This window comes from Rhodnius prolixus, unplaced genomic scaffold (assembly GCF_049639745.1).
Source record: "Rhodnius prolixus isolate KJV_2025 unplaced genomic scaffold, Rpr scaffold_4, whole genome shotgun sequence".
Classification (NCBI taxonomy): Eukaryota; Metazoa; Arthropoda; class Insecta; order Hemiptera; family Reduviidae; genus Rhodnius; species Rhodnius prolixus.
Window position 1 is genome coordinate 35,963,726 of NW_027411614.1, and position 19,566 is coordinate 35,983,291.

At 33.0% G+C, this 19,566-nt stretch overlaps 1 protein-coding gene across 9 annotated transcripts in view; it reads left to right on the plus strand.

Moving 5' to 3' along the window:
* The window catches only part of SPR (G protein-coupled sex peptide receptor), a 270,016-nt gene that overhangs the window by 225,370 nt on the left and 25,080 nt on the right, over positions 1–19,566 (plus strand). For all 9 annotated transcript variants that reach the window (XM_074132492.1, XM_074132498.1, XM_074132493.1 and 6 more), the window contains 2 exons: positions 1,584–1,764; positions 16,044–16,331. In XM_074132492.1, the coding sequence (XP_073988593.1) occupies positions 1,584–1,764; positions 16,044–16,331 (469 nt within the window). The remainder of the gene's footprint in view (positions 1–1,583; positions 1,765–16,043; positions 16,332–19,566) is intronic.

A 19,566-nucleotide genomic window follows, 5' to 3' on the forward strand; every position in this document is an offset into this window, starting at 1 on the left:
TAAGAATATGCCCTTTACTTTAAAGAAAATTTTGGAATTTTATCTTCTATAGGAAAAGGGAGAACAAAATTTGTCAAAGTTGGTTGTTTTTTAACATTACGCTTTTTGTTGCAGCTTTTTACAATCACTCTTACACAATTGCCCTTACCGGACAGTTTTAATGAAGCGCTAGACCGCAAACAGATTACCTAATTTAAAAACCGATACATCTGCCTACCAATGTTTGACACTATGTAGGTGCTGACATTATCTTGAACTGACCCGATTTCTTGCTTACCACTAGTCCCCGGACAAAGAGAATTCTAGAATGATTTGTTCTCTTCATCTTATGACCTGAGCAACACAGTTGAGTATTACCACTAAGCCTTTCTGAATGGCTATTGCCAGCTTAGAAGCTTACTAGAATCGGGGTTATATACTCTGACCCACACATCTTCAACGTTCCTGCCACCGTTTTATTACTATATAAATCACTTGTCCTTGACAGTCTATGATTCCCAGTTAAGAGGTTCATCTTCTAATTAATAGTGAAAAATTTGTTTAATCCTCGCCGAAGACTGAAGCGTCGATGGCTTCGCGATCACCTGATCGCATTATAGAAAAGGACATCCTTCGAATTCACTTCGACGGCATCCTATGTTAGCCGACTCATGATGGTTATCGTTGGATAGCCCTCATTCAAATCTTTGAAGTCATATATTGTAATACAATACATATATTGTAATCTGGTTTACTTGTTGCCAATAGGCAGTTGTTAAAAAAAAGAAGAAAAACTATGATTCATTGTGACTACAAAAGAAATAGTTTAGAAAATTTTATTTGATAACCTAAACTTATGAAAATATTAGCGTTCATGTAAAATCAGTCCACGTAATTTATACGTAGTCAATGTATCAGTACATTTCCATGTGCCAAAACTCTCTTAGTGTACATCAGAAGTATTTCTTTTAACAGTGATATACATTTATCTATTTGTTATTTATGTTTATACTATCTTCTAATGCAGCGGTTCCCAACCTGGGGTACGCGAAAGATTGTTTAGGGGTACACAAAAAAAAAGTTATTATGGCGGCAGATATAAAAATTATGCAGATATATTATTAATGAGAAAAAAATTATATAATAAATGATTCCTACAACTTAATTACAAAATTATTATAATAAAACTGAATAACATATAAATTGACAAGAATTAAGTACTCATTCGATACTGCAGTATTTTTTCGATACCAATATAATATCGAATGATTCGATACCGATATTCAGATTGATTTGCTGTTAATTTAAAGTTACAATACGTAAAATCAAGAATACGATTATTTATTTTTTTTATTTATTGTACACACTAATGAAACAATCAGGTAAAGGGGTACACTAATGAAAAAAGATTGGGAACCGCTGTTCTAATGCATTACTGCTAGAATGTATAAATTCAGCAGAGTTTAATTATCTCCTTATTTTCCTTATCGTAATTTCTCTACTTCCCTAGTTTTGAAAAGAAATTAAATCTTCATAGATGGTTTTCTTCTTGACTTTTGGTTTTTTGTTTTACCTAATGCTTAACATTACTTTCTCTGTTGCAGATACATATATGTATGCCATGCACCTGTAGCCAGAACATGGTGCACCATGCCGAGAGTATTAAAATGCATAGGCTTAATTATTTGTCTGGCGATATTACACCAATCGACAAGGTTTCTTGACAGGGTATACATACCTGTAACAATCACATGGCGTGGACAGCCTCAGGTTCCTGTTTGCAAGGTAAGTTTTATCTCTTGTGTTTTTATTCAACAATTTTAGCTAAAACAAACAAGTTTTCAAATTTTGTTCATTTATATTAACTGGTGTGAAAATTTATTTTGTTTTGTTTACCGCAATTTATGTTGAGCGTATTCTCTTGAAACTTGAAATTTGGGCTAAAAAGGAAAAAAAATCGCAAATTCCAATAAAAATTTTTTCTAATTAAGATAAGATAAGATTGGAAACGAGACGGGACCTAGGCCCCTCGGTACCGCAGCCACAAGAGGCTTACAGTGCCTTCCCCTCTAAGTGTTGTAGTTGAAACCTCCCCTTCTAAAAAGGTTGAGGACTTTCCCTACCAGTTCCTTTTGCGCTACAATCTCCTTTGGTCTCAACGTTCCAAAGGTTTCATAGCGCAACCGCTCGATTGCAACACAATCGAACCACAGGTGAGACGCCATCTCCTCCTCTTCCTGACACAGTCTGCACAGCGGTTCCGAGCTAATAAGCCCCACCTTATGCAGATGTTTCCTGAACCTACCGTGCCCCGTGAATAGGCCTGTGATCAGAGTAATCTGATTCCTACCCAAACACAGGGTCTCTTTGACTCTTTGCTTACACAGCCAAGGCATTATAGCCTTGCTGTGTTTAACCCCAGGACTCATCACCCAGCTCTTCTCGTGCTCACTTCAAATCCAATCTCCATGAGTCTCACGAGCCGAACCTTGGTGATCCCCAGGGCAGGCTTCGGGCCAATGAAAGGAGTGTTAGCCCCATTCCTGGACAAACAATACTTCGGCAGTGTTTTGTGTGATTACTAACCACAGTTTCAATTTTGATTGTGTTTTAAGCTGGAATTTCTGCAGGAACGCTAAGTTCTTTTTTTTAAAAAAAGTAGCTCTACCGCTCTTAACGGTAAGCACCTGATAGGGCAAGATGGAATTGGTAGCTTATAGATGGCCAGAAACCTTACGCTCTTTTTGTGCAGTTTTTGATTTTACAATTATTATATTCACAGTTTCTCGGGAACTGGAATCTTTAACCAGTTGTAAAAAGTATTTTATAATGTTGTGTAAATCTAAATGTTTACAAAATGTCTTCTGTTAACTGAACCAAAAAGTAACATGAACCAAAACCATAAAAACCGCAAGGTTTCTTCAGATAACCAATTCTCTGTGGCAACTTTCATTCCACTTTAATCCAACAAAAATTTCTCAGTTTACTGCCATCAAAGTGGGATAGTGCTATAGATTTCATACAAGGTCATTAGAACCTCAAGTTTAAATATATCAGAATTTACATGATAAGACACTATCAAGTTCGTTATTTAAGAAATTTACTGTAAGTTTTGCAATAATTTATTTTCATACATGTGTTTAGTTACTATGGTAAAATATATTATTAGGATAATATAAACACTCTCAAAACGCCCTGGATAAATTATACAGCGAAGTGAAATTATTTATTTACAAACAGGCCAACCTGTTGGCAGCCCTACAACTCTGATCCGAATGTCTAAATGGGTTTAAGTAAACTGTTGTTGACTGTTTGTTGTATTACGTTTAGAACATGCGCCTTAGTTCTCCGTACCTTTTGTTTAGTTGTTGTCTTTTAAGTCTAGATTTTGGGTTTCATGTGAGTCTACTGTCGCAAGTAGAACATTTAATAATAATGAAAATTAAATATGGAAATAAATTTCCAAATTTTTACAATAATGAAAAAGATAATCTGAAGATAATTTTGGATACCAACACTTGCGATCATTTCCATCTGAGGCCTTTTCAGTATTACCAGCCTCCGGACAGCGTTCTCTCGTTACAGTCAACGAGTCGTAAGCTGTAAGAGGTCCTAGGAAAATAAAATCTTAAGATCCAGCAGTTAGAACTGAATGGATCCACCAAAAAAGAAAAATGTATTATGAAGGGTTGCTGAGGGTCGAAAGGCTATTCTGAATCCAGTATTATGGAGCAAAAATATTCTTAAAAGCACCAAAAGAAGAATTTATGATGCCCTAATACAGAGTATAATGCTCTATGGGTCCGATACATGGTCAGTTGGGTTGCAAGATCAGAAAAAACTGGTAGCTTCTGGTGCAGAACTGCGAGAAAATCCCGAAGAGAAAAAGTAACAAATGATGAAATCCGAGAGATTATGAATGTCCAGAAGTCGCTGTTAGAAGTTATCTGTGAGAGAGACGACTCCAGTGGTTTGGCCATGTTAAAAGATTGGCTCCAGAAAGATTACCCCAACAGATTTTGGATTGGAAATTGGATGATAGACGGAGGAGGGGCCGACCGAGACTTACTTAGAAGTCTGTAGTGATGAAGACATTACTGGCTATGGATTGACGGAGAGGGATGCTGTGGACTAGGTGTATTGGAGGCGAAGAATATTTGGCGAGGAAACCCTCAATTATCGGGAAACTTCTTAAAAAAAAAAAAATAAAAATAAAAGACTCAGCAGCTGGATTCGAACTTCGCGATTGAATCCGTTCTATAACAACTGAGGTTACTAACAATTGTTAGTAAAGGCATTGGAAGTGCGATCTCATTTCTGATTTGCCAGTCGTGAGTTTTTTTTCAAAAAACTTTTTCACCTTTAAAGTAACAAAATTTGTTTACCTTCAATGCATTACTTGCCTCGCTATTAGAGAACGAATGCGCCTCCATGAAGATAGAGAGTTTCATTAGTTAACCCAAGAAGTGTAAAACCCATTAGTGGCACATCTTCTCAGCACAGTTAAGGACTAATTTTATAGTTAAGACTCATTTAGTCAAGGAAGAGTTGGTTTAAGTTAGGTGCTAAGTGTTTTAAAGTTTTATCCTTTTTGCAAATTTTCGTAACTACTCGACTCATCATTTATTTCGGTAGTTCTTCTTACTACTATCTAATTTTATTTTCTAGAAATAATCTAGGAGATTTGTGGGACAATTGTCACTCAAAAACCATACAAGCTGAAGGAATATTTTATTCAAAATTATCTTTTTCTGCAACCATGTAGGGAAGTTCTCATTACTCAATTAAAATCAGCTGTGTAATGCCCAACTTCCCACACTAGTGGGGGGAAATTCCCATTAGTGTCACTTTCCGCACAAGTGAGTGGAAAAACTTTATTGTGCTTCCTTGATATAAGAAGTTTTGTTATTAACATAAATATTTTCTGTAAAACTCTAATAAGCTTATTTAAATTTATTTTTATTTAAATAATTAAAAAACGAATATTAAAAAATAAAATAAAAATTGAAAGGAATATAGAAATAAAAATAATACTTTCAATAAATAATTAGATATTTTTAATTATAACAGTTAAAAAGGTTATAGTGTTACCTTATAGAAATTTAAAATGGATTCTAGTGATGCCTGTTTAGAAAACACTCCTCCATCAATAAAAGAAACAGCAGAAAATGTAATAAGTAATGTAAATACGTAAGTAATGTAAATAATTGTAATATAACAATAAATGTTTATAATAAATAAATTACTTTTTGTAGACTGTAAAAATGAAATTTTTAATTTTATTAGTTAATAAATGGTTGCAGAAAAAATATAATATTTAACTCTAGTGTAAAGTATTTTCCTCACACTCGGCAATTTGCACTTGAACTCGCATCGCTTCGCTCGCTCGTGCGTGCAAACCCTGCCTCGCGTGAGAAAAAGTACTACTTTCCACACTTGTTAAATAAATAACTATTTATTACAATTTTCCTTTAAAATTGTGAGTAATTGTTTTCGTATATTAGACTTGCATTTTTGATTGTAAAACAGGCTAATTTTTGCTTGACTACGTAATTATAACTTCCAAATTTATTTTTTTAATTTTTTTAGACCATAGTACTGTAGCTTTATAAGTTTGAAACTGAAGTATTGTGCGTACAATAAAGCAATCTTTTCAAGTTTATGACTATATGATTGATTTATTGGAGATGTTTTGACCTTGATGGCTACGATTAATGATAGATAGTTATTCGCTTGCTTGATATTGATGAATTATTAAGTTTTCTAGTTCAATTGTTATAAATCTTTGTTCTGTGGATACGTCCATCTATCAAAATAGACTGTATCTTTTTTCTTCTTAAATTATTTATTTATCATAAGGACAGCTGAACCCTTTTACTATAAAAAAAATGCCTTGAATAGTAATAATATATAGTTATATTCAAAGAATGTGTGTGCGGAACCTAGAAGAAATTTTATTAAACAATGGAGTTTAATCTGAGACAAAATACAAATTAAAGAAAACAAACTTAAAATACTCCTTCTTCCAAAGTCATAGTATAAAAGATTTGATTAATGGATGGAATTAGCTTCGGATCATTTGCAATGGACCTTCAGTTAGAGATCCCCGGTTAACTACATAGTTACCTTTAAATTTTCTTTTCCCATATACCTCTTGCAACGCGTTGAGAAAACTCCGGGCACCAATCTCCTCAGATGTACCGTGCCTCTTATAAAAGAATAATGATAAGTTAAAATTTGCTGTAAAATTACGAATGCTTAAGTATGCTGTCTGGCAATCTGTAATCAATCTGTTCGTATTTCATCATCTCAAAAATAAATAAATTATAAATCTAGTTCCTCGAATACTCGTTAGATTTCGCCGTAATAATTAAAATAATTCTTTTATATGCTACAGTTTCTCATTTTTAAATTATAAACCTTACAAATCAACTAACAAAATAAATAAAACTAATAAATAAAAAGTTAATTTAGCTACCGTTTGTCTCAAGTTCAAAACAGATTCAATAAATCCTTAAACTGAAGAAACCCTTGTGAATTTTTTTAAGGTAACACCTGGAACAGGCTGCAGACTGTATAATTTAATAATAATAATAAAATAATACTAATAATAATACTCTATAGGTAAATGGATTACCCAATAAGTTTTCATTTTTCAAGATTAAATTCTTACCAACTTTTCATTCCCTGTAGGAGATTATAGAATTGTGATTTTCCTCAGAAAAAGAGGACCAATATACCCGGAGGGATTAAAGATGAACAAAAAAAATGGTTTCTTCCTTCAGGAGTTTGTTTCTGCAGTATATATTTTAGTCTATAACTTTTTTCTTTTTTTGCAGTTTTAGTTTATTTTTTTTAAAATATGATTTATCGTCTACTTAATTTCCAGCTAAATATACTTGCCTCAGTCAAGTTTGCAATAAATAGTTGTTTGAACTATATTGAGTTGAGAATCTTTAATTACGGCTTGTATTATCGTAAAATATTATTCATTCCTAAATTAATAAAGTAAAAATAAAAGCAATAATCTCTCAACAGTTAATTTTTTCTTAGTTTTCAGTTAATAACTTTATTTAATATTCTTTATCATTTTAATATTGAGTTGAATTTTTTTCACTTGCCTTAGAAATTAACCTATAATAATTTGAATTGTCTTTCTTACAATGTGATCCATTTCTTATTAATTCTTCAGCAGAAGTTACCCGCTAGTTCTTAGGCCGAGCTTGGAATAAAAAAATGTTATATAATTTTGAAGATTTAAAATAATTACAGATCTAGACTACGCTAAGAATGTTAATAATTTTGTATCCAAATTATGTTATAGAATAGACAAGTTAACACTTAAACCGTTCGTTATCATCGTTAATACTGGAAATCTAGAACACAGTTTTTTTTTGTAACAAATTATTTACAATACCATGGATCTCTTGAAAATAAAATCTGAAAGAAAACATGAAGAGCAGTTAACTGATATGGAGGCAGATAAATATATTTATATTGAAGTAAATTGCTGGGGTGGATGTTGGTATATATGGTAGTCGTTAGGGCATAGCAAGGCTATTGGGAAAGGTTTCATTTTATAGAGAATCTGTTTTTGTCAGCACATCCTTCATATCCTTAACAATACATACAGCTGCCCCATTTTCCACCTCTTCATCAGCTTTTTCCTCATGTTCGCAATCCTGCTAAAGTTCTTCATTCTACAGATTTCTCCTTTTACTCGTAATTGATTCATTTTTCAAGGATTTCTTTTGTAAAAATATGAAATAAATTAATTAATATTTCTATAGCAACGGTGTATGTAGTGGCCATGTTCATTTTGTTAAGTTTTCAGGGCAGAGGTTTGAAACAGCTTTCCAATAGAATGATTTTTAAATTAACTTCAAATGTTACTTAACCCTTTCCAGCTCGATGATGCCATATGGCATCACTAGTTTAAAATGTATTATTTCTTGCTTAATTTTGACCAAATAATACAATTGGCATCATTTTAGTTTTCTTTCATGCCTGTTGGGGCAGCACAAGTCGTAATTTTTACATCATTCTTGCCCGCGAAAATATAATATGTTTTTATTTCATTGTTGTCAACCACCAGAAAATCGTCTTCATTACAGTTGTATTTGTGAATTTTTTTTTGCATTTTTTAAAGCTTTTTGTTTCTTAATTATTTGTTTTTGTAGAAACTAAGTGTTATTTATCTTGAATTAGGTATGTTTCAATTTATTTAACTTATATTTATTTGTATAATCGAAATTTTAAAAATGAGTCCATATGGACTCTTTGAGCAAAACTTGACTATTAACCATTCTATTTTTTTTATTACATAGGGTATATTCTGACCTGTTTTTTTTAACATGGAGCGCATGTATACACCCGAAGAAGCTATAAAGATTATATTAGACGGTAATTGGTCAGATGTTGACTTAGAATCTTCAGATTCTGAAGATGAACAAATTGGGGAAGTTGATGCCAACGCGAATTTACCCCCAAAAACAGACTCTAATTATACCACTTTACCAAATGAAGATGAGTTTTTTTTACTGAGGATGAAAGATCAGCTAGTTCGGAAAATATTTCAGGAAACCCTTCCAATAATTTGCAGGATCCTGTTTTACCAACCCCTGAAGCAAAAAGGAAACCTCCAAAATTATTACGCGGGAACAACATTAGTTGGGTACCAGTTAGGGATGATTTTCACTTGAATTGTACTAATTTTTCTTTCAATAAAAAACACAATATCACTTATGGATGTGACAAGCCCATAAATTATTTTCAACTCTTTTGTTCGAATGAAATTTTAAAAAATTTTGTGGAGCAATCTAATTTATATTCTGCTCAAAAGACTGCCCAATCTATTGGCACCACAATTAATGAAATAAAAAATTTTTTGGGTATAAACATCATGAGCAAAATTGTAAAAATGCCAAGCTATAGAATGTATTGGGCCAGAGATACCAGGTATCCTCTAATTGCGGATGCAATGAGCAGAAATCGTTTTGACAAACTTCGCACATTTTTCCATGTGAATGACAATACAAACTTTATCTCTGATCCAAATCACCCTAATTACAATAAATTGTACAAAATTCAACCATTCCTAGATGGAATAAATAAAGTTTTAATTATTTTCATTCTTGCTAACTGGTGCCCAATGATGCCATATGGAATCATTTTCCAAAAAATGTTCAAAACATTCAAAATGGAAAAAAATATTTGATTTGTTCATTTTAAGCATTATTTATTGTAGTAAAAAAAGTTGTTTTTTTTCTCTCTGTATAATGATTCGGTCCGGAAAGGGTTAAAAGTAAAAAAAAAGAATGCCCACTTATTAAAATATTATTAAACTTATTTTGAGTTAGTTTATTTTTAATTTTCTATTTTACCTATATTATTATTATTAAAACTGTCCGGTAGGACAGTTGTATAAGGGTTGATCATCAAAAAGTGCACGAAAAAGCGTAACGTTGAAAAACACCCAACTTTGACAATTTTTTTCTCTTTTTCTATAAAAGATAAAATTCCCAAATTTTCTTTATATTATAGGGCAAATCCTCCTTTATAACTGTAATTTTTTTGCAACAACCCAGATCTAATTGGTTTTGAGAAAAAAGTTGCCGAAAATGAGCAAAAACGGCTTTTTCAAAAAATGTTCTTGTTCTTGTTACCTTTTTTGTAAACTGCGTAGCGCCTAAACGCGTGAACCGATTTTCATGAATGAGGTGTCATTCGAGTCGGAATTTTATGTAGATGTGCCTTTTGGGGGTCTCGACGCTGTACATCGAATGGGAGAGGAGTTAGCCCCCTTTATGTAAGGCCCCCTCAAAAATTATTATTTCTAATTTCTCTGTAAATCTTGGCCCGATTTTGATAAAATTTGATAGGATGATAGGGTTAGGGCTTTCCTACATAACATTGAAGCGACGATCTGCTCTTACACTTGTTAAGAGGAAGTATAGCAATCGTTTCAAATTATCGAGACGTGAACCGATTTTCATGAATGAAGTGTCATTCGAATCGAAAGTTTGTAAAGATTTGCACTTTAAAGGTCTCGACGCTATGCCTCATAAGGAGGGGAGTTTGCCCTTCCCAAATAAGGCCCTTTCTAAAACTATTATTACCAATATTTCTACAAAGCTTAGTTCGATTTTGATAAAATTTAGCACGAAGAAGTGATTAAAGCTCCTCTACATGGCTGTGAAGTGCCATCATGCTCTTACACCTACTAAGAGGAAGTACTGCAATCGTTAAAATTATCAATGAGTGAACCGATTTACATCAATGAATTGTCGGTCGATTCAAAATCTTTGCCTCTTTGCCTTTTAGGGAGAAGTACTGTAATCGCAGTTTATTTTTCTTGCTCCTCTTAAAAGGAAGTACTGAAATCGCAGTTTAATTTTTGCTATTTACGCACAAATACCTTCCTATTTTATTCAAAACGCTTTCTCAAAAAAGCAGATATGTAACTTTGCAAAATAGACAAAAAGAAAAATCTATCCAAAAGGTACAAAAATCTCCTTAACAAAAACTTACAGTTTAAAAAGTTAAGTATAAGGGTGATTAAACACCAAAAGGTACACAAATCAGCAAGTATCCATCATTTCATTTATACTTCATTGATATTATTTAAGTAATTTTACTGCATTAACTTTTCCTTCACATTTTTAGAATTTATTAGATGTCACAGACCCTTATGCTGGCCAGTTATTCATAATATTTTTTCATTATAATTATGATAAAATGAATTATGAATTATTCTGAGTAGTCATATACACATGCATGTTAAAGTACAAAAAGACAAAGTTAGAGTCGGCCACTTATATTACATATATACAACATTGTGGGAAGAACACCTAGATTGAGAATGTAATTGAAGAAAACTATATTATTTGCGATAAAGCCAGATTATTTATTACTTATTATTACAAACGTTTGACTCCTACATAAAATAACAATTACTTTGATCGAAGAATGATCTTAAACCGACGATTTTTATTTAAAAATAAAAATAAAAAATGAATAAAATAAAATCATTAATGTATGTTGGAGTAAACATTTTTTTAGAAAAGTTTTTGAACTTTTTAGCCTGCTACTTTTTTTCTTTTTAACCTGTAATTAATAGTTTGATTATTATAGATAAATAGATACTATTACAATCTAGTCTACAGTCTTGAAAAAATATTTTGTAGATGAAAATGGCCAGCATAAGGGTCTGTGACATCTAATAAATTCTAAAAATGTGAAGGAAAAGTTAATGAAGTAAAATTACTTAAATAATATCAATGAAGTATAAATGAAATGATGGATACTTGCTGATTTGTGTACCTTTTGGTGTTTAATCACCCTTATACTTAACTTTTTAAACTGTAAGTTTTTGTTAAGGAGTTATATACAGGGTGTTCATTTTAAGAAGGCTCAAACGCATTTCATGCTTAAACGGTTGATCTGAGCGAAAAATGGTAGAGGAAAAATTTGTTGCCCGTCACCTCTAGTTTCAGAATATGTGATTTGATTTTAGATTCCTGCCTGCATACGCGACTGACGCGCGACCGAAAGGGAAGGTTCGCAGTTGACCCCCTTTTTATGTACACAGTTTTAAAGAGTATAAAAAGTTATGAAAGAAACCGGAAACCGCAATTCGAAATCTTCAAAATTAAAGGTGCTAGGCCATTTCAAAATCTGGCATTTATTAATCATATTTCAATTTTTTAACTTGTTATCAAAGAGAAAGAAGAGCACGCGATAGGTCATTTTTATGTATTTTTTCATCCCCTTTCTACTAAAAATATTGCCTAGGTAGTAAAGCTAGTATTTTTCTTAATATCGGGAAATAAGTTTTCCTAGTGATTTTTGTAAGAAAAATCAAAAGTTAAGAGCTTTAGATGTTCTCAAGCATACACAAAATGGCTAAAAATTAATTTTACATCTGTTACAAACAAGAAGGTTTAATAGTTATTTGGTAATTTTGGGAGAGTTGCGTTTAATTACCAAAAAAATTGGAAACCTCATACCACGTATTCAAGTGATCAATATCTTTCAAGTAAAGGAACAAACTTATTCCTTAATTTATCAAATAATGCACTTTACTGAACTTGTGAAGCATGTACTGTGCCTTCAAAGGTGCCTCCTCAGACACAGAGAGCCGTTGATAACCTCCTGGCTAACCTGGCTTACGAGCCGGAGGAGGCACCTTTGAAGGCACTGTACAACAATTAATTGATTTTCCTATCAAATTAGATTAATCTATATTTATCAAATTAAAACTGTCCGGTAAGACAGTTGTATAAGGGTTGATCATCAAAAACTGCACGAAAAAGCGTAACGTTGAAAAACACCCAACTTTGACAATTTTTTTCTCTTTTTCTATAAAAGATAAAATTCCCAAATTTTCTTTAAATTATAGGGCAAACCCTCCTTTATAACTGTAATTTTTTTGCAACAACCCAGATCTAATTGGTTTCGAGAAAAAAGTTGCTGAAAATGAGCAAAAACGGCTTTTTCAAAAAATGTTCTTGTTCTTGTTCTTCTTGTTCTTGTTCTTCTTCTTCTTCTTCTTGTTACCTTTTTTGTAAACAACGTAGCGCCTAAACGCGTGAACCGATTTTCATGAATGAGGTGTCATTCGATTCGGAATTTTATGTAGATGTGCCTTTTGGGGGTCTCGACGCTGTACATCGAATGGGAGAGGAGTTAGCCCCCTTTATGTAAGGCCCCCTCCAAAATTATTATTACTAATTACTCTGTAAATCTTGGCCCGATTTTGATAAAATATGGTAGGGTGATAGGGTTAGGGCTCCCCTACGTAACATTAAAGCCACGATCAGCTCTTACACTTTTTAAGGGGAAGTACAGCAATCGTTTCAAATTATCGACACGTGAACCGATTTTCATGAATGAAGTGTCATTCGAATCGAAATTTTGTACAGATTTGCACTTTAAAAGTCTCGACGCCGTGCCTCATAAGGAGGGGAGTTTGCCCCACCCAAATAAGGCCCTTTCTAAAACTATTATTACCAATATTTCTATAACGCTTAGTCCGATTTTGATAAAATTCAGCTCGAATAAGTGGTTAAAGCTGCTCTACGTTGCTGATGCTCTTGCACCTACTAAGAGGAAGTACTGCAATCATTTAAATTATCAATGAGTGAACCGATTTAAATCAATGAATTGTCGTTCGATTAAAAGATCTTTGCCTATTTGCCTTTTAGGAAGAAGTACTGCAATCGTAGTTTATTTTTCTTACTCCTCTTAAAAGGAAGTACTGAAATCGCAGTTTAATTTTGCTATTTACGTACAAATACCTTCCTATGTTATTCAAAACGCTTTTTCAAAAAAATTGTTTTTGAGGATGGTTTGGGGGAACGCAACTATAATCATTCTTTAAAAATATCTCTCCATTGGTAGTTACGGTTCCGACTTAACACCTTCTCAGATTATAATGATAGAATTGTTTATTCCAAATTTTAAAAGAATCTGTAAAGAAGATATGTAACTTTGTAAAATAGACAAAAAGGAAAATCTATCCAAAAGGTACAAAAATCTCCTTAACAAAAACTTACAGTTTAAAATGTTAAGTATAAGGGTTGATTAAACGCCAAAAGGTACACAAATCAGCGAGTACCCAACATTTCATTAATACTTCATTAATAGTTAAGTAATTCTACTGCATTAATTTTCATTAATAAGTTATTTTTTAGAATTTATTAGATGTCACAGACCCTTATGCTGGCCACTTCATTTATAATATTTTTTTGTTATAATTATGATAAATCACATAATATGTACATGCATGTTAAAGTAGAAAAAGACAAAGTTAGAGTAGGCTGCTGTCTTGAATTCGTCTTACCGAAATATTCGTGAGCACAAATAACACACAGTTATAACAAGTAGATTATTCAACAACAATTATTCATTTCTCAATTGTAATTTAATTTAGTCCCCCTAATTTTACTTATAGTAAAATACTGGAATAATTAGCTGCCCTAAAAATATGCATATCTTATTTACTTTATATTACATCTATACAACATTGTGGGATGAATACCTTGATTGAGAATGTAATTGTAGAAAACTATATTATTTGCGATAAAGCCAGATAATTATTACCTATTATCACAAACGTTTGACTACTACATAAAATAACAATTACTTTAATCAAAGAATGAATTTAAACCGACGATTTTTATTTAAAAATAAAAATAAATAAATAAAATAAACAAAATCATTGGTGTAAGTTTTTTATAAAAAAAAGTTTTTGAATTTTTTAGCCTCATAATTTTTTTTATTTTTTGTAACGTTTTTCTTTTTAACCTGTAATTAATAGTTTGATTATTATAGATAACTAGATATTACAGTCAATCTACAGTGCTACTTGAACATATATTTTGTAGACGAAAATGGCCAGCATAAGGGTCTGTGACATCTAATAAATTCTAAAAAATAACTTATTAATGAAAATTAATGCAGTAGAATTACTTAACTATTAATGAAGTATTAATGAAATGTTGGGTACTCGCTGATTTGTGTACCTTTTGGCGTTTAATCAACCCTTATACTTAACATTTTAAACTGTAAGTTTTTGTTAAGGATATTTAAAGCGCCTTATTTGGCAGATTGCAACTAATTTATTAAAGATAAATCCATTTATTTAATTTAGTTTGACATTTATTGAGAGAACTCAAATTGTAATCCGGTTTTATTAAACAACCCAAAAATATGTTCAAATTAAATATACATAAACTCTTTATTCTTAGTATGAAAGAATTGTAAAAGCACATGTTATATTCAAAATACCTTCCTCATTAAACATTAGCTAACCCAAATTAAATCCATACAACAATGTTAGTTAACAAAGCAAACAAGTTTATACGGTAAGTGATTAATATTTAATTTTAATTAATACCCGTCTCGGTTCGCCTCATTCTCCTAATAAGACTTTCTACGAATTCTAAATTTTGCTCATGTTTATATTGTATATAGATCTCATTTTCTTCAACATTCGAAACTCAAAGAGATTAGTCTAAAATTTTCTTCTTTCACTGAAATTAAAGTCGCTTATTTTAAAGCCTGTTTAATAAAGCTAGTGGAACACTTTCATTTACTAGATTACTTGACTAAGTCCAAAAATAAATTTGTCTTGATTTCAAGCGCTCCAATTATTCTGCTTCTTTTTTTAATAGATATTTTCATGCAGCTGCCGATTTTATTGATTAGTACTGTCATAGCGTATTCATTTATAGAACTTCTGTTTATTTTGTGAAACGCCTAGGACCGAATATATCGTATAGCAGCAGAGTACCTGCAATAGCTCAAGTAAAATTAACATTGCAAATAATTGGCACGAGGTAGCGCTGAATGAAGTATCTTTTTGTTGGTTTCCTTTCTAGGAAATTGTCACTTAGAGTAGATTGAAGAAAAGAGAGTCTGAGCCAAACGGCCCGTAGTCATCATGACACTCAGAGATCTGTTTCAAACCTTCTCAGTTTGACAGCGTTAACCAGTGGCTTAGATTACGCAAGCCTAATGCTTACAAGCAACTCTCAAGCCGTCTGTGAGGCGGCTCCGGATAGCTGAATACCGTAAGTGTTTCTACACTGTGTGTGAAGAGTTTCGCTTCTGCTACGCCCTTGCCATTGGTAAAGGATCTGGAACGATGCGTCTTTCTCAATTAAGCAATCCATCTTCGACCTGGCCCACTTTGGTTCATGTTTTTCTTCTAAGCCTGCAGTATTCCTTCAGCTGTTCATCGATTCTATTTAGATCCGCTAGAGTTAGCAGGCCTGCCGGTAACTTTGACGATGGTTCTAGAATGAACTTCAACTCCAGGCTCTAACAGACATTGTTAGACCAAAATTTCTCAACTTCTGCGAACACAGGACTTAGAATTTCTTCAAAGGCCTGAGAACGCAGCCGAAAATTCCGGGCCCACGAGAGATATGCTGGAGCCTTTCTAGGCCTAATCTCTACCTAAAACGTCTCATCTTCTAAAGAATTATTTTCACATCAGTTTATAATAAATAATTAAAACATGTTTCACATATCTGACTGGGTTTTATCTATTGTTTCAGGTAGATATGGCTCCCTGGGTACAATGGCTGACACCTACCGTCTATTTTACAACATATTTTGCATTTCGTGTAATATTTGTACATATGGTACCGTGTATTTTATTAGTTGGACTAAATCTACTATTATTTCGCGCTCTAAGGAGAGCTCAAAGGAAAAGAGATAAATTATTTAAAGAGAATAGAAAAAGTGAATGTAAACGATTGAGAGATTCCAATTGCACTACAATGATGTTGATCGTTGTAGTCACAGTATTTCTGATTACCGAAATACCACTGGCCGTTCTTACGGTAAGTTTGTTTGTTTGTTTTATTAATTATTTTGGTGAATGCAAAAGGTTATAACAGTTTAGATTTCTTTGCGAGGCAATTTTTTTGGTTTATGATCTAGCTATTTCTAAAATAGTCTGGTCTGAATAGACTTGAAACAAAGAGTAAAGAAAGCGACTTGATAATCTCTTTCAGTTTTATTGAATTTGAATTCGCTAGGCTTCATTTTATTGAACTCTTTCTAATGGCCATATCTTCTAATTTATTATTTACCTTTATTTCAATTATTATACCATTATTGCTTAGTTATGCAATCCCTACAGACACAAAAGAATAAAACAGATAGTTCTGTAACTCTCTACACTAGCTGCAGGTTTTTCCTTTCCACTTTTTCCCTGCATTCTTATCATGCTCATCTTAACCTTTCTACTGTTATGAAGGTTACAATGTTTTGTACTCGTACATTATAATTCCCTTATTTATTATATACGAGTATATATTTTTTTATGAAATTAAGATTTATCCTATTCTAGTTATGCAAAACAATTTGATCCATATAATTAATAATCTTTTAATTATTAGTTTTCCATATTGTTATTTAAATCAACTGCCTTCTTAGAAATGATAACCGGAGAAATCTGATAGAAAAGCATGGATGATGCTCAAAAGAGTGGACCTCAATTTGAGATATAAAATATTTAAATGACCATTCGACAAACGTTCAAAACTGACTCTATCGAACAGATGAAAACTGGGTACTGCTCTTCTAGCCCCATTGTGGATTTAACAGAATACCGCTGTACGGCAGCGCTATACAATCCGATCTCAAACCTTGCAGTCAAAAATCCAAAGAACAATAAGTAATTAACACTCCGTTTTACGTTTCTAATCACACTATACATTTTGACTCAAATCCATAATTCGGTTGACAAATCAACACACAATGGCTAGATCTCCTAGAGTGGGTTGCTAAGTAAGTTTACCATTAAAGCGACCTAACAGCTTCCATCAATGGATGATTGCTGTCCACACTACTCATCGTGCCTCTGGGTGCATACATATATTTACTTACTGGCTATTTACATACATATTTGCATTATTCCCTGTTCTCTCTCAACTCATTTGCTTGTTGTACGTTGTACACAGTTGCAAAATATACAAGTGAACAACAAAAAACAAAAAAATAGAAAAAACTAATGCATACATAGGTAATGCATTGCTTGAAGTTGGCATTAAGAGATCCCATTTATCTTTCGTTAGTTAGGGACTATCATTTGGTGGGTGTTAACTGCCATGGTTTTGAATCCCGCTGGCTGATTAAGCTACATGACATTTGTAGCAGTTACGTCTAGTCGTTAGCACAACAGAAGTATTATTTGTATCTGTAAGTTGTTTGTTTTGTTTTAACATGCACGTGTTTGTTCATGTACGAGGGGGTACCCAAAAATAACCATAGAGCATAGAGCTTATGTAGTACGCATTTCTGCCGCTAGACGTGTATAGCGCAATTCCTTGCCAGTTCAGTCCTGCCTGTGTTGTCTGCCTGGCTTGTTCTGTTCATCTGCAGTGATTGTTTTTACCAGCGCTGTTTTGTTCTTTTTTCGTTTTTTATGATGGCAAGTTTAAGTGAACAACGTGCAGCTCTGAAATTTTGTTTTCTACTCGGCAAAAATGCTGCTGAAAGAGTTTTAATGTTGAAAACAGCTTACAAAGATGACGCTATGGGAAAAACTCAAGTATACGAGTGGTTTACTCGGTTTAAAAATGGCGACATGTCGATTGATGACAAACCTCGTTCTGGACGTCCATCAACTGCCCGAATCGACGAAAATGTTGAAAAAATTCGAGAGCTGGTGTTCACAGACCGTCGACAGACAATTGATCAACTGTCAGAGAGTAGTGGGTTATCTTGGAGCTCGGTTCAGCGAATTTTAACGGAAGATTTGGGGATGAAAAGGGTTGCTGCCAAGTTTGTTCCTCGAGTTCTGACTGACAATCAAAAAGAACATCGAGTTGAAACATGTCGTGCTTTGAAACAACAGCTTGAAACTGATCCAGACTTTCTGTCAAAGGTCATTACTGGTGATGAGTCATGGTGCTATGGTTATGACCCAGAAACAAAGCAACAGTCGAGCCAATGGAAGACGTCATCTTCACCCCGACCAAAAAAATGTCGTCAAGTCAAGTCAAACATCAAAACAATGCTGATTTGCTTTTTTGATGCCAAAGGCGTAGTCCATTCAGAGTTGTTCCCCCCAGGTCAGACCGTCAATCAAACCTTGTATTTGGAAGTTTTGAAAAGATTGCGCAATAGTGTTCGCCAAAAAAGACCCGATTTGTGGCAAACAGGAGACTGGTTCTTCCACCACGACAATGCACCTGCACACACAGCCATCTCTGTTTCACAGTTTTTGGCTAAAAATGGCATGGTTCCGCTGCCCCACGCACCTTACTCGCCTGACCTGGCTCCGTGCGACTTTTTCTTATTTCCACGCATGAAAAAGGGCATGAAAGGTCACCGATTTGACAACATTGAAGAGGTCAAGAAAAAAACGAAGAAGGAGCTGTCAGCCATTTCTAAAGATGACTACAAAAAATGTTTCGAACAGTGGAAGCACCGGTGGGACAAATGTATTAGTTGTAGTGGAGAGTATTTTGAAGGGGATAAGGTTGTTCTGTAAAAAATTTGTAAATAAATAGCTTTTAAAAAATAATTCCGGTTTTTTTTGGGTACCCCCTCGTAGATCATTAAACGAGGCTTTATTTCATACTAGTTAGCACTCACTATCTAGTTACATGAGCTGCCCTGCTATGTTCTTGTTCTAAATTTGTTTTTCAATATTTGTATATATATTTATTAATCTTTTATTTTAATTTAAAAATAAAACGAAAAATTTAGTGTAAAACTCCTACTACTTTAAGGCGATTTTTATACAAGATGTAATAAAACTATCAAGTACATTTACTACTTTCTGATATGTCGTAAAAATTTGTGGCAAAATGGTACTAGTTGGTCTCATAAAAACACCTAGGGTAACTTAGGTCATGAATTAGGATGGTTGTGGCGCTTTTCCGATCTTGCCTAGAATTGCAGTAGATTGAACATTCGTCAGCGAAGATGGTTCTTTAAGAAGCAGAAAAATGAGAAATTCGTAGTCCTTTTTTCTTCAAGACGTTAAAAACCTATGATTTTTAAAAATACAGTCTTAAATAATAGTATTACTTTTTTTTTAAAAAAGAAACAAATTCTTTCATG